This window comes from Patagioenas fasciata, chromosome 10, assembly GCF_037038585.1.
Source record: "Patagioenas fasciata isolate bPatFas1 chromosome 10, bPatFas1.hap1, whole genome shotgun sequence".
In the NCBI taxonomy this organism is placed as follows: domain Eukaryota; kingdom Metazoa; phylum Chordata; class Aves; order Columbiformes; family Columbidae; genus Patagioenas; species Patagioenas fasciata.
This window is the reverse complement of record NC_092529.1, coordinates 8,270,806-8,286,246: the sequence shown is the minus strand read 5'-3', so window position 1 is coordinate 8,286,246 and position 15,441 is coordinate 8,270,806. Positions and strand designations below refer to the sequence as shown.

Sequence of the window (15,441 nt, the reverse complement as noted above, 5' to 3'; positions counted from 1 at the left end):
GAGATTCCATATTTGTCATGCCAGGATCACAATCAGCAGTTAGCAGTTACCTACACAATATAGCAATAAACTTTTCAGAACACAGAACAGAGTAAGACAGCATGAGGTCAATAGGCCACTATCTTTTCTCTTTGAGACCATTAACTAGGTGAAATCTGTAGGAAATTATACATTGGTACTATAATCCCTTGGTATTTTGGCTCTTACTGAAAAAAAATTACAAAAGGTCTTCCTGGAACAATTAATATTGGTGTTCAAAGCCAACTAAAGTGCATTTAGATTAACTTTCTAAATGTCCAACCCACAATCTTATTTCAGTAAAGTACAAACGAAGTCTGATCTAAGACAAATCTTCAACATTCTTCTAACAGACGGAAGAAAAAAAGTAGTTACTCTTCATAAAAACCTTGTTATATTATTTATGATAAAGCCATAAATAAAGTGAACATTAAAAAAAAAAAAAGTTTCTTACCATACTAACTACAAATCTTTGAGATGTTTTCTTTGAGCATGTTCCATTGGAGAACACATAGAAAGGCAATATTTCCTTACTCCTGTTTCAGGATGGCTTTGCCTCAGCAGTACCTGTGCATTACAGATACAGACTGCTGCTGCTTGTGCTTTGCGCTTAGAACAGAAAGGGTAACGCATGCTTCCCACTTTAACAGTTCCCTCCCAAAATCATAATGCACAGCAACCTGAGAAGAGAGAAAAATGTGAGCATGGAAAACACATCTGTTAGATGTGTAATTGCTTTATAAAGCAACTTTTCTGTCTCTCTGAAGAGTACCTTCCCACTCAAACATTCCATTGTGTGTAAACCTAGTATCTAGTTCACCCATCAGTGGTTCTAAACCGTTACACCAGTCATCTTTCTGTGACTGCATTCCTAACGCACAGACTTACTTAGAAGTTTCAGCAATAAGCCCAGTTTTTGGCAAAGAAGTGAATGAGGTTTGGACAGCCATCTTGCAGTCCTATAGAATATTAGCATTCTTAAAGACAGCTACAACAATTGGCTCAGTTCTGGTAGAGTTCCACCTAACCACTCAAAGCACTGGTTTCATACCATCTCTCTAAGACTCAGATTTTTTTTATTTATTATTTTTTTTAAATAAATAATTATGCGTGTTCATATTTTGGCTACAAATAGTTGCAGGCATTACCTCCACTCTCAAGAAGTGGCAGGACAAGGCAAAAGTTAGGTGTCAGACATAAGACATAAGGCAACAAGGACACTTGCTTGATTCCCATGGAAGATCTGTAACTAATGCCCATATCATCTCATCCCCCCTACTAACCTGAATGCTGATTTAGGCATGAAACATGTTCAAGTCCTCACCAGAAGCAGCCATGAGGACTTTAAACAATCTCAGAATGGCTAATGATAACAGAAACAGAATAGTCCCTGTCACAGTGACTGGATAAAATAACTATGAGACCCTGTCTCAGTTCTGCCAAGAAGTATCTGTGACTCACCAGTTATTCCAACAGTAGAGAGACACTTGTATATGATTACTTGCCATAAATCAAATGACAAAATTATTTTATATGTCAGGCAGAATACTGGTGCATGGACAAGTATCCCTCCCAAAATGGCATTAGTATTATTTAAAGAAAATCCAAACAAAATTGAGATTAAAATGGAGAGTAACTGAAGGAAATAAAGGGTAAAGAGATTATATCTTTCCTTACAAGAGGATATGTGAGGGTACAGATGAATGACCTATAATAATACTTGGTGTTTCCATTGAAGTTTCCAAGTCACAGATTCTGACTGAAAAAAAACATACTGCAGGCAATAAACGTAATGCTGTCTGTGATACCAGCATTGCAAGGTCTTGTGCTAAAATGAGAGAATTTACTCTTTAGAAGAAAGAAAAATAATAAAAAGTAAAAACCAGTTTTGAGGATTATCTCTAGTTTCCAGACTACTGCAGAGAGCTGAAAGGCTGCCTGGCAAAATCCTCTGCATCACAAGGCAAGACAGTTGTAAATACCTATTGCTCTGGAAATATGCAAACAAACATATCTATCAAGAAAAGAAACACATTCTATAGTCCTTGTAAAAACAAGTAAGGACCTCCATTCTGACATACACTCAAAAGAGTAAATGGGAAGCACTTTCCGTCACGTACGAGGGGAAAATTTCTGCTAAGGCAGAACATTTTCCTATGCACGATCATTCAGGAATTCTCTGGCAGATAACTCAAGACAACTACTCCTTATCCTTGACTGAAAGTGCCTAAAGAAAAAAAAAAAAACACCAGGTTTTTTTTTGCTATAAACATACTATTTGCAGATTGCATACAATCTGAAGTTGTAGGAACATTTTCTAGTTCTTTTAACAAAAATATCTGAGGTCCATAGCATAAAATGAAAAAAGTAAGGTAATTAATAAGGTATTAATATGAATTACTTAGGGTAGGGTAGAGTCCACATTATTTCTTTAGGCATCTATCAGCTTAGGGCACTGAAGTTAGCAGTTCTGTATGAGATAAATGAGTTGAATTTTGGAATAGACTCAAGGAATGAAGTTAGTTAAACTAGATGCTAAGATTTATTTTTTTTAAGACACAAGGGTGATAGCTAAACTGCTAAAGAACTCAAAGATACACTAGGGGTTTTTTTAAGGGTAGTCATAAAAGGAGTGTCACTTTTACACTACGTCAAATAAATAACAGTGAATATACTATCAGAGAAGCACTAAGTACAAAGGGTACTACTCTATTTGGACTTACCAGGTTGGTTTGGTACTGCTTGAGGATCTCTGCACTCTATGTGCAGCTATATCATCTTTCTCACTTTCCTCCACTACAAAACACTGTATGTTCTTTTAGTTTCATTTACAATGTTTATTACTTTTGTTTATTAAGGAGTGCAAGATACCCATCATACACTATGGTTATCTATATAATTTTATATCGGACACAAAACAGGCAGAATAAAGGCTATGTTAAAGTTCCAATTGCTAATGCCGCTTTCAAGGAAATTAATATCCCTGCAGTAAACAGTTGCAAAACCAGGCAGACACTCCCATTTCATATTGGTGTAACCACAGATAGAAAATCTCCAGTTAAGGAGGCAATATCCCAGAACTCCATGTGGGAGGAAAATATAGCCCAAAGTCATCTATCTTAGAACAATCAAAGTAGGCTGTATAAAAGTATAAAGCAAAATACATTTGCTGAACAAACTATTCAATTACTAAAAATATTAGTGTCAGCTGACAACAGTGACTCTCCTCAGAAGACATTTATAATTTCCTACAATTTCCAGGGTATTTTAGAGTAAACAGACACTATTTGCTACAGACATTGCTACTTAGATGAATTGAAACTTGTTTCATTATGCCAGTATCAATTGTTTACGATAACTTGTTATTGTGGTCGTAGAAACATTATACAATTAAGACTATTTAAACACTTCTGCTGTCAAAAGTAAAATCCATATATCAAAAAAAGTAACACCCCCAATATAGTACTACAATCTCCTAAGGTTTCTAACACAGCAATACATTCAGAAAAAGAAATTGCAACCCTCCTCTTCTATTAGTCTTTCCAAGTCAATTATCCATTACTCTAAGTTGATATTGATAGCAAAAAATCTCACATCCACCTTTTCATTTAAAAAGAATCAGTACGGCAAATTTGAACATGCCAGGAGGTGAGATACTTAGCTTCGCCTTACGAAGCAAAACAAATTGCAATATAAATTGTTCATTGCAGTGGTTCATCCAGATGTTTAACCAATAATCTAATAAGACCAGGGCTTCCTAATATATTACTTACAAATGCATACATGCTTCTAGTGAATTCTGCTCTAAAAATTCAATGTATTATTGCTTATTAATAGAAGAAGTTACTCCACAGTTGCACATGGGATTATATTAATTCCCACATTGCAAGGTCAGGAAGATCTTGGTCTTTCTCAGTCATGTGTTCTATACTAGGATCAGTCTTTGAGATCCAAAAGTAGTTGCACTTGTTAACTAGTAACATGCTTCAAAGGTGTGGGGGTTTTGGAAAAGAAAACTAAAGTATACTGTTTAAAAATACAAACTAAGAAAAATACACAAAAATTCAACAATTTCAATATGTTAAGGAATGCTTAGGAAGAAGGGAGAACAAAAATAGATGGGATGTTATTCAACTCAGAATCAGCAAATCCACATAAGTGGAGGAAGTGGAGGCGATACAGAGGAAAAAAAAAACTCCTTCCTATCCCACAGCATGGATGAGAGGAAAAGATACGCTTATATTTCAGAATGATAATAAGTACCAAATGAACCCATCACAGGGCTGAGGATACCCACTAACTTATACTGTTTTCTAGTAAAAATATAGGATAACTCTTCTTCCTTTCATTTTCTTAGGACTGCACAGTCACCTGAAAACCACATTCTTGAGATGCAGCCATAAAACCTACACACACAAAAAAAATCTTTTAATTTCCTCTTTAAATCCATGTTTATAACATGCCTACTCAATTTATAACAGACTGCCTTTCACTGGAGGAGACAATGAAGAAAGTTAGTTCTGAGTACCATTTAGTCAATACATGCAAAATCTACAGTCTAGCAAATCTTAGGAATTATTTTTCAAATACGCTTTTTGTAAACTCAACTGTTTTCAGTTGCTCAACATGTTCTTCCTAATAGTTCCTAGCAAAACAAAGCAACACATAACAAACAGGCTGCGTAAGATGAGGGTTGCCAGAGCGCTGATCTTGTGATACCACCTACTAAATAGGAAATAAGTAGAGACCACACAGCAGGGTTCAGGTCAGAGGCAATGGTAAGCCCCACACATGGCACGGCACTGTCTTCCTTTTTTTAAACAGATGGGTCTTGTCTCAGCTCTGCAAGATTGTTGATATGATCTGATGGCCCCTTTTCCACAACCTTTAAAATGCATATTCACACAGGGACATGCTCTCAGGATGCACTGAAGAGCAGAATAACAAGAAGTCTGTAAGAGCTGCTATTAACCGAGTGCTCGGGGCTCTGCCTGGGCTGGAAGCTCTGCAAGATCAAGCAATTCAGCATCTTGGTTTGCTGAGAGCTCTGCACTTCAGTATCTGAATTTTCAGATTTTTGATGGCACAGGATAAATAAATCCAGCAGCCACTACAGTCTTGATCACCGGTTACTTTTGTTGATGGCAAGCACAAATAAGATGACACACGAGCCACACGGGCTACAGTGGGTGTGCTGGAAGTGTTTGTGGACTACCAGTTAAGACCAAGAAATATGGACGCAAAGAGGTTTATGTCTGCATTTTCTGTGCCTACAGTCTGAGCCTGAAGTGCAGCCCAGTCTAGATGATATATGCCTACAGCTCTGTCTTACTTCTGAAAGCCACAGGCTCTATGGGGAACTAAATTACAGCTTTCAACCTGCCTTGTTATATTTGATCATGCATTCTCTTTTCTACTGTGCAATCATTTAGAGTAACAAACTAACATCACCAATTCCTATCTAAAACACAGATTTCCTTCAAAGTTGTCAACTGAGGATTTTAGAAATTTGAGCTTGAGGCTTTTATTCAGACATCTGATAACAGGGCCAGACTTTAGCTGAAGAACGTTCTAATTCTAGTGAGAACATGCATCCAAGACAGTTCTCAGTTCTAATTTACACAGCTTAGTTACATCTGAATTCCTTTAATCCTCTGTGAATGATACGTACTTTTTTTTTTCTCCTTTTTCTAGGTTTCATATAGACCATTAAAAGTTTTGGAGTGGGGGGAAGAAGCCCAGAGAAAACCAAGAATCTTTTATAGTAAAATGGTGAATACAGGGAAAAGGCCAAGCAGTATGATTTATTATTTATTCCTTCTTATATCAGGGCCAGTCCCACTCACCTCAGTTAACCACAGGTTATCTTCTCTACTCATTCTATAAATATTTGGCTAAAATTTGGAAATATATATATATTTTTTTTTTTAAGTTTATTATTACTCAGCTAGCTAAACAAACCTAACAACATAACATGTTAGAACAATCTCCTTTCGTAAGCCTTCAGTTCAGAACCAAAGTTGTAGAAGTTAACAAGTCTCATAAGCTGAATACAGTTCGTGGAGGTGGTAAAATTTCATACATTTTAACTTACACAAAGGATCCATCCAAGTTTAGCTTAAGAAAATAAACCAGCTTCAACCCTGACTTCTGGCTTCATATACATCGTGTATACAACTGCATAAATAAAATTATGAAAAAAATTTACAAATTCGACAAGTCCTTATGAATAACGGTTTTTTTTAAAAACTGAAAACCAAAATGTGGAAAACTTAGAAAGATTTGTCACGGTCCTTGAAAAAAGAAGTATTGCATGAATTATGTTAAATTTAATCCTCTCATTATCCCCCTTGTAAGGAAATTCCTGCCACATCTCAAACCAAAACTAAGAGAAGATGAAACCACACAACTTGACCAAGATCACAAAGTATAGACTTGTTTATACCCAAGACAGCTCATACAACGAAAAAAGAACTGAATCTTAATATATCCTATGGCTGGATCTGCACCATCTTCTGCAGCTAAATACACTTTGACCCAAGAGCTTCGCTACAATTTTTCAAAAGAACAGGTTCTGCCACCATGGACTTTTAAATGCACCATGAGATTTTAGGTCTCCAGAGAGCTTAAGAGGATTTGAGACACAATCTCTAGTTGAAAATAACGGGTATGAAATGAAAAAACTTATTTGGTCCAATTTTTATCTTTAGAGAAAATTTATTTTTGTTGCTTAGCAATATTTGGGTTTAGTAGTACAGATACACAACGATTTATAGCACTGCCAATAAAGGAGTGTGTAGTTTTAATTTTATTCTTTCAACCTTTCTGTTGTATTCTGTATTCTCTACATAAATGCAACTGCTTTGTTTTAGTTCCAGCATTGCCAACTCTTATAATATTATTTTTGCTCATGACTTCTGGTGCTTTTCTTTATGACTCAAACGTTAGAATCATGCATGATTTATTGTCTTAAACAATGTTCTTGTCCTCAACATTACAGAGGAAACTTGAAAAGTTCAAGTAAATCATCAGCTTCTGGAAGCTCAAAGACAAAAAAGAAGTAAAACTTACTATTGCATTTTTTTTTCTCAAATATAACACTTCAAAGGCACTTAATTGCTTTTTAAGAACCAGATTCTTCCTTATGAATAGATTTTGAAATAACATCACTAAACCAAATAATGTGAAATAACGTGTGAAATAACGTCACACTAAACCAAAAGCATAATTAAATGCTTTTGATAAATCATACAATTAATCCAGAAATGTCTTACTCCAACAAAAATTGTCCTTTTTCTCAATTTTCTGCAAATGTCACAGTTGAGTACCACGTAGAATAGAAGCAGATAATCGTGCCTTTTCTTTTCTCCCTCTTAAATGCTATGAAAAAGATTTTTCATCAGTAAAATGGTTTATATCACACGGCATACTTGTCTTTTTCATAGGAAGATTTATGCTCTTTCTATACAACCTAGCAAGAATGTGTTGGAAACTTACTGTGAATCTTGAACTATAACTTTAAACCATCATCATACCAACAGCACTGTACAGCACCACTACTCTGCAGGAAGAAAATCAGAGATATGGATTGTAGAGGGCAAAAAGTATAACATGAAAGATGCTCATAGAGCTTTTCTATAGTACATGCTTTCCCTCAGTCTTGATAAACTACTTTTTTTTTTACTGTTTCTTAACTCTATCCTCCAGAAAACAAATCCTTTGTGTAACTGAATCATCGTAGTTGAAACCACACTATGAACTAATGACCTCTGAAAGATTTTTTGAAGTCTTACTCTCTCAATTTTTTTAAATGGGAACTGGTAACAATGAGAGTGTCTTGCAAATAAATTTGAAATGATTTTAACAAAAGGAGAAATTGCTCCACAGACACATGACACAGCATCTACAGTAACTGATGATGTGGCACAAAACCTTTTTTTTTTTTTTCCACTGGCAAATCAGAAAAGGGGCTAAGGCTATTATTTTGCTTTGCCTTCCCACAAGGCTTCTCTCACCACAAAATATGGCTTAGAGAGATCTTTTGTTCCTCCAGCTGTGTTAGGCTATTTCTCAGATGATTTCACCAGCACAATAACTTGCTGCCCTCTACAACTTGAGCTTCACAGACTTCTGAAGAGTAAGTTTTCTTGGTAAACAGGAATAAAATGAACTGATTGTGTTATTTTTGCAGTTAGGGGTGATTCATGCATGTTATATAATTTTGGCTTTTAGCTAGTAAACTGCTTACAAATACGGTTACTAAGCTTTGAGTTTATTATGGATGGTAGAGAATCATGCTTTAAGACCTTCTATTTTCTTTCAACCTTGTAAGTGTGCAGTTTATCATATCGTGTGCATCTGACTTGTTTCCCCCATTATCAAGATTCACCTGCTGTGATTCTTTGTTTTAAAGCTAGTTAAGTTCTTAGAAACATTTCATGATCAAGTGTTAGTATCTCAGTACTCTGAGATATGACCTGCAAGCCTGGCAGGACAGTTATTATTCTACCAAAAATGCACTCAACTACAGCCAAGGTAAAAAAAAAAAAAAAAAAACCCCCCAATACCAGCTCCTCCCTCTCTCTCTCTCCCCATAAAATCAGGGAGACACTTTGGTACCTATTACTTCTCTTTCCATCTGAAGTGATGGTAGTTCTCTTCACATTGTCTACATGGCAAGTGGATCGATTGCATGAAGGCCTAAGCAAGCTTTTCTTAATCTGAGCAGGACTTTCCTGAGTTGTTGCTCCTGATTTCTAAGGACTATTGTGGCATCGAGAACTGAAATTGTTAACTGGAAATTTTGTGACACAAAGTGCTGAGAGAATTGAATCAGAAGGTGAAGCCAAAGCTCTACACTGAAACTGAGAGGGAGTAAGAAGAATCAGAACACCACCAAGAATATTAAATAGGCATGGGGGACAGGTTGTGTAAGGATCTGTTCACGCAAAAAGAATCAAGACATGGGATTTAGAGAAAGAATTTATAAAAGCTGACACCACCAGGTCTGACTAAAAGTTAGAAATAAGGTATTGTCCTAATAGACACTGCCTTAAATCTGAAATAATTTCATTCCTCCTGAAACACAATATTTGAAAGTGTCTGCAAAGTTAATCAGAATTATACAATGTTTGTAACGCAAGACTGCTCTCCGCATAGACATATTTCTGCTATTTACTTAGATTAGCTCAGACATCTGATGATGCTGTAGGGATATGGAAACCCTGGCTTTGCTGAGGACCTTACCTACAATGAGTTTTGTAACAACTGACTCTATTCAAACCCCTTTTAAAGATTCAAAGTTAGAAATGTAAATTACCACAAATTATTTCACCCAGCCATTGTCACACACACAGGCTATGTGTAAAACAGAAAGATTACCAGGATGTATTAAATTCCATTATTTTGTTACTGCTTTTTTCCTTAGGATTCTCTCTCATTCAGTTTGTAGAATACATCATACATTGTGCATCAACCACCCCTATGAAGCACAGGAAATTAGCATTTGTGAGTCTTATCTTTGTTACTGATCGTGTTACGTTAAAAAAAAAAATACATATTTATCAAGAGCATCAGGAAAACAAAGAAGAGATTCTCCTGGTTAAGAAACATGAATGTCACTATAAAAAAAACCCTAAGAATATCAGCATTCCTCTGCCTGAAGGTTCCCACACTATACTGAGTGTAGTCCCTTAAATTTTTTATGATTTATGTGCTTTGACCTGCAACGTTACGTGTTGACTCATCTGTTGTTTAAGTTGAACAGCTTGACATGATTCACAACTCTAATTCTGCCAAATCACAGGGTTGCTCTGACTGCACAAAGTGCTCCAAAGTGTTAGTCTGGCTTTGAGCATCAGAAATTTGACATGCAAAATTATATTTGTTTTTCATAGCATCAGTATTTCACCTCTGAAGGGTACGTTGAAGGCAAATTAGTTCATGTCAATAAAGAACATGTAATTACAGAAGCATAAGAAGACTATAAATAAACCAACCTTTTAACAATGAAGATTTTGCATGATGTACAGTACACAACGGTTGAACTGTGTTTGATTTAATTAAATGATGGGAATAGAAAAATTAAATTTTTATCATCATCAATGCATTATACTAAGCTGTGTTTTGCAGAAAATAACAGAAAAACATTATCAAGGTCATAGAACAATTGGTAATGCCATGCAAATGTCTATTTTACATAAAATACAATTTTTCAAAGTAATCTATTCCACTCTTCTGTTTACAGAAACAATCCTGCAATTACCTTGCTTAGTTAAGAATACATATATTTTTAACAAAAATAACTTTGTTTAGAAAAAGGGCAAACAGACACAAGCATGGCTTGGATGCTTGGTGAGACTAACAAATTTCTTCACAAGTAGCATAGTACAACACTAGCTTGCTGGAATTCCTCCCTTGAAGGTTTTCAAGGCTCACCCAAAGTCCAGGCTGATCTGATCTGGAGATGGAACCACTTGGAGCAGCAGGCTGGAGCACATGGTCACCAAAGTCCCTTCCAAGCAAAACTTCATTGAGTCTGTGATACTGACCATGCACATTTGTGTGGTGCAAGTTCATAGTATGAATAACAAATACATTTGAAAAAAAAGTTTTTGTCTTGACAGAGTTTAATAAGGCTATATATGTGTTTCCAAAGGTCTGAGGAAGAAACACTGCTCAGGAATTCCATCTGCACCTATTTAAAACTGACTTATAAGGCTGATGCTTAACCAATTACACTGAAAATAACGTAACACCTCAAATATCTGATACTAACAACACACTGTATCACTTTATATAAAAAGTCCTTTTGCAACTTCTCCGTAATAAATTAAAACGAGAGAGGAATGAAGACTGGGATTTTTTTCTACTCCCAACTGCTACGGTCTCCTTCAGTAACAGGTACAGCACACATAGAAAGCTGTTCCTTGTCTAAAGTCAGAGAAGAAAACTTCCATTTACTTTAAGGATGTTGTATTTGTTTATGGCTGTTTTCCTGAAGATACAGATTAAAACCTGGTTTTGCTAACGTCACTGACAGTATTGCCAAAATGCGTTATTCTACTTACTTTATTTTATATTAGTCCTTCTTAAAACAGAAGCTTTTATGTGATTTACTTTATGACTAGTAAGCTTATCTTTCCTTCTCATCACCAGGATCCAAGATACAGATCTAAATATGGCAATCCTGAGCCAGTTATCAATCATTCACCTCCTCTGGGCTGCTATGGTCTTTTGTCAATATGAAGACTATGATTTTGAGGACGAATATGATCAGGAGCCAGATCATCAACGTCCATATTATTTTAATCCAAATCCACAAGCTGAAGCTCCCCGCTTTCCTTTTCCAGTTGAGTGCACCAGAGAATGCTTCTGTCCACCAGCTTTTCCATTATCGATGTACTGTGATCATCGTAACCTTAAGACAATACCAAATATCCCTGCTCACGTCCAACAACTTTATCTGCAAAACAATTATATTGAAGCTGTGCCTGCAGGACCATTCACTAATGTCACCTTCTTAAGAGAAACTAACCTGAGTCACAACAAAATTAAATCTCGTATGATTGACCATGGTGTTTTTGCCAAATTTTCAAACTTAGTGCAACTTTATTTACAACATAACGAATTAGAAGAATTTCCATTCCCGCTCCCCAGCTCTCTAGAGAGACTCCTCCTTGGTTTCAATAAAATTTCTCAGTTATCTGGAAATGCATTGGAAGGATTACCTAACATAACCATGCTCGACCTTTGCAATAACTTTCTTGACGACTCAGTACTCAAAGGAAAACCCTTTTCAAACATGAAAAATTTAATGCAGCTCAACTTGTGCAACAACAAATTGCAGACTATGCCGCCTGATCTACCATCATCACTTATGTATCTCTCTCTTGAAAATAACTCGATTTCTTATATTCCAGAAAACTATTTCAACAGACTTCCAAAAATCATTGCTCTAAGAATGTCCCACAATAACCTGCAGAACATTCCACGCAACACCTTTAACCTGCCTAACCTTCTAGAACTTAATCTTGGACACAACAAATTGAAACAAGTATTCTATATTCCAAGAAGCTTGCAGCATTTGTATATTGAAGACAACGACATTGAAAGTATGTTAATGCTTGTAAGCCTTTACAAGAAAGAAATTCAGTGGATTGGATTTTGGTGTTGGTTGTGGGAGGGGGGCAAGTTTGGCATATTTTCCATCCAGAGTTACACACTTTTAACCTACATCAAAAACATCTCTCTCTTTTGTTGGGTCTTTGGTTTTGAGGACCTGACACCTTACAGTTTCTCAGTTAGGTCATATATAACCCAAGCATAGAATCCAGCAGTTATCCAAATGTGCATGTTGTTCAAAAGGTGCTCTGATGTCCTTCCCTGCAGAGAGGGGAGCTTGAGCTTTTATATTAGTGTTCTGACCTACCCAGTGAATGTGGCACTGACCCAGAGTTCACACCCACTGCCACTGCTCCCGATCAAAAGCAGCCATGTAGTTTTTGATCAGCTTACAGTGCAGGAAGATCATCATCCCATCTCCTTTAAGATGCAGTGTAAACATCCTTGGTTAGTTAAGACCAAAGAATGGTGAAATTAGAAAGGATTTTATTTTTGCATCTTACCCATAGTTTGCAATTTTCTATAAAGCTTGCACCAGTTTTTCATAGAACCAGCTAAAATATTTTTGTAACTTGCTTCTGATTAGGAATTGTTAAAAACATACAGAGAAAAGGAATTATGAAAATATTTTATTAACATAACATCAGAATTACAAATTGTAATGGTTGCCATATTAATTTTCTTTGGTTAGTCCGTAACCTTGTACTTCGCAAACCCCCAAATTGTTATCACTGCCATATATAAAACTGATTTAAAACAAAAGGAAGGTTTATATTAATATTGTGCACTGCAAAAATATTTTCTGTTTTAAAACATAAGTTTCACTTTTGCAGTAGGTCTTTAATATAATGATTTTCTGTATTTTAATTAATATTTTTCTCTCTCTTATAGCCATAAATGTTACTTTGATGTGTCCATCTTTTGATCCGCTGAACATCAACCAACTAACCTATATACGAGTGGACCAAAATAAGCTTACGAATCCAATAAGCACGTATGCATTCTTTTGCTTTCCTCACATTCGAACCATTTATTATGGTGAACAAAATGCTAGTGTCAACAAGTCAACTCAGCTAAGAATACCAGTGTTTCGGCGATTTTTGACACCAGAAGAATTCGATGAAGCAGAAGACGATCATGAAACACACGACCGTGAAACTGAAGAAGATCATGAAGCAGAAGACAACTACTTTCATCCTTACTTTCAGTGAAGCGAGACTTGTTAATGAGTATACATGGAGACTTTTCCTTAGTTGTGGGGTATGCATATCCATTTTAGAACAGCTGGATAGTTTGGGATATTTAAAATACATCTATAATGTGGAGATAGGATTTTAGTATATAGGTAAATGTCCTATCATTAATATAGTAAAAATAGAGTACTAGGAGCAAAGAGCAATAACCTCAGCATTAGAGCAGCCTGATATATAACCTGGGTGGGCGGCCTAAGCTGAAGAAATCTGACAAAAAAGCTACATTCTAAAGTGATCCAACTTACAAAATGAGTTAAATACAAATCAATGCCATGCTCAATAGGAACAAATGGATCAGACCAAACACCTGTCCAGGTGTACATCTACTACTGACAGTAGTAGACAATAGACACACTAGAGAAAAGATTAAGAGGGTAAGATAACAAAAATACTTCCACAAGGTTCCTCCACATCTTCCAGAAATGCAGATGTTTCTTCTTTCAATATCTAATTGGACAAGAAAATTACAAAGTTGGGGTTTCAAATCTGCCTCATACTATGTTTGCAGTGTCCTGCAAAGGTGTATATAATATTTACTTCTCAGCTTGTACCTCAACTACCACAACAAAGGAGATTTTAACTGATTAGTAATACAGGCAATAAATAATCTTTTGTCAAAGGTTTCAGGATATAGGGAACAGGATTTGCATTAATACAACTAAACCATTAGTATTTACATTTTACCTATGCTTTAGCCCATATTCTTCTAGAAGGCAGCTAAAAATGTAATATTTTATTAGCATTGTTCATCAAGGGGAACAGGTACAAATAGTAGCATTCCAGGTTTTTTAAATTATTAGTTTAGTCTGTTCCTCTGCATAGCTAATACAAATTAGCTATATTCTGATTCAAAGTATAACAAAAATAGCTTTAAGTAATACGAAAAAAGTACTATATACTATTAAGGTACTTACGTATCTTATATACACATACACTTAAATATAAATATCTATAACTTTATAGTTTTATTAATATAAACATGCAGAATATTAACTTTAGGGAACCTTTATAAGTTTTCATCTATTTCATATTTTAAGTATAAGTGAATAGTGCATAAAATGCAAATCTAAATTAACACAGGTTTTTTTTGAAAGGCTCTCTCAGCTTTAAGAACATTATTCAAATATAATACAAGCATTATATATCTTATCAAACTTTCTACTTTTTAAAAAACATTTATGAAGCAAAGCTTAGCTTCAAAGTAGAATTCAAAATATTGACTTTGTAGCAAATAGTTACACATTTCTTAAAATTTAAATATAAGTCAAACTGATAATTATTGAAAACTTTAGAGCTGTCTTATTACACTGAATTTATTCAGATGGACCATGAGGACTGTATTACAGGCAGGACCATCACAACTCACTTTTTATTCAATTAATATTATCATATCTCATCTGTGGCAAATACTATATTATTCTTTAAAAAGATTTTATGGTGGTCAGGGAACTAAAGACTTGCTAGCCTTGTGTCTGTATTAGGGAAACAAAAAGTTTAATAAAGTACAGAATTAACAGATATCTAGACAAATTACATTTTCCCTGGTAAGACTGGGCACAGCTTCTGTAAAAGCCACAATGTTTCTACCTTGCAAATCTCTTGGAGTTCTCTGAAGGAATCACGAATGATGTGGAAGAGGAAGATTCTGGTCCAAACAACCTACAAAAGTTTCTGAAAGGTTTCTAAGAAAATTTAGCAGCTGCAGATTAAGAGGTGATAGAATAAACAGTCTGTTCTTGCTGTGAAGGGAAGCCACTGGTGGGATTTTTGCAAAGGGCCTGTGCTAGAACTTACTCAATTTATTATACTTGCCAAAGATAGACAAATAGTGAGAAAATAACACAGATTGCAAAGCGCCAATGAAGAATGACTGCAAAAGTATCTCAGGATGTTAAAGCAGCCAGTGAAATTCAAAATTGTTAAATGAAAAGTGATATCCATGGAAAATATTGTATCAGCTTCACACAAAAACTAACAAAGCACGACCTCACCACCACCACTCCAGAACAAGACTCGGAAACATCAATAGGCTTAGTACCCAATAGCA

The 15,441-nt window shown here is 35.5% G+C and overlaps 2 protein-coding genes across 3 annotated transcripts in view; one reads left to right on the top strand and one right to left on the bottom strand.

Moving 5' to 3' along the window:
• The window catches only part of CENPP (centromere protein P), a 141,379-nt gene that overhangs the window by 91,738 nt on the left and 34,200 nt on the right, over positions 1–15,441 (bottom strand). The window lies entirely within an intron of this gene.
• Positions 8,042–14,503, top strand: OMD (osteomodulin). The gene is made up of 3 exons (XM_065845984.2): positions 8,042–8,155; positions 11,176–12,131; positions 13,033–14,503. The coding sequence occupies exons 2-3, from the start codon at positions 11,198–11,200 to the stop codon at positions 13,350–13,352; spliced, it is 1,254 nt and encodes a 417-aa protein (XP_065702056.1). The 5' UTR covers positions 8,042–8,155; positions 11,176–11,197; the 3' UTR covers positions 13,353–14,503.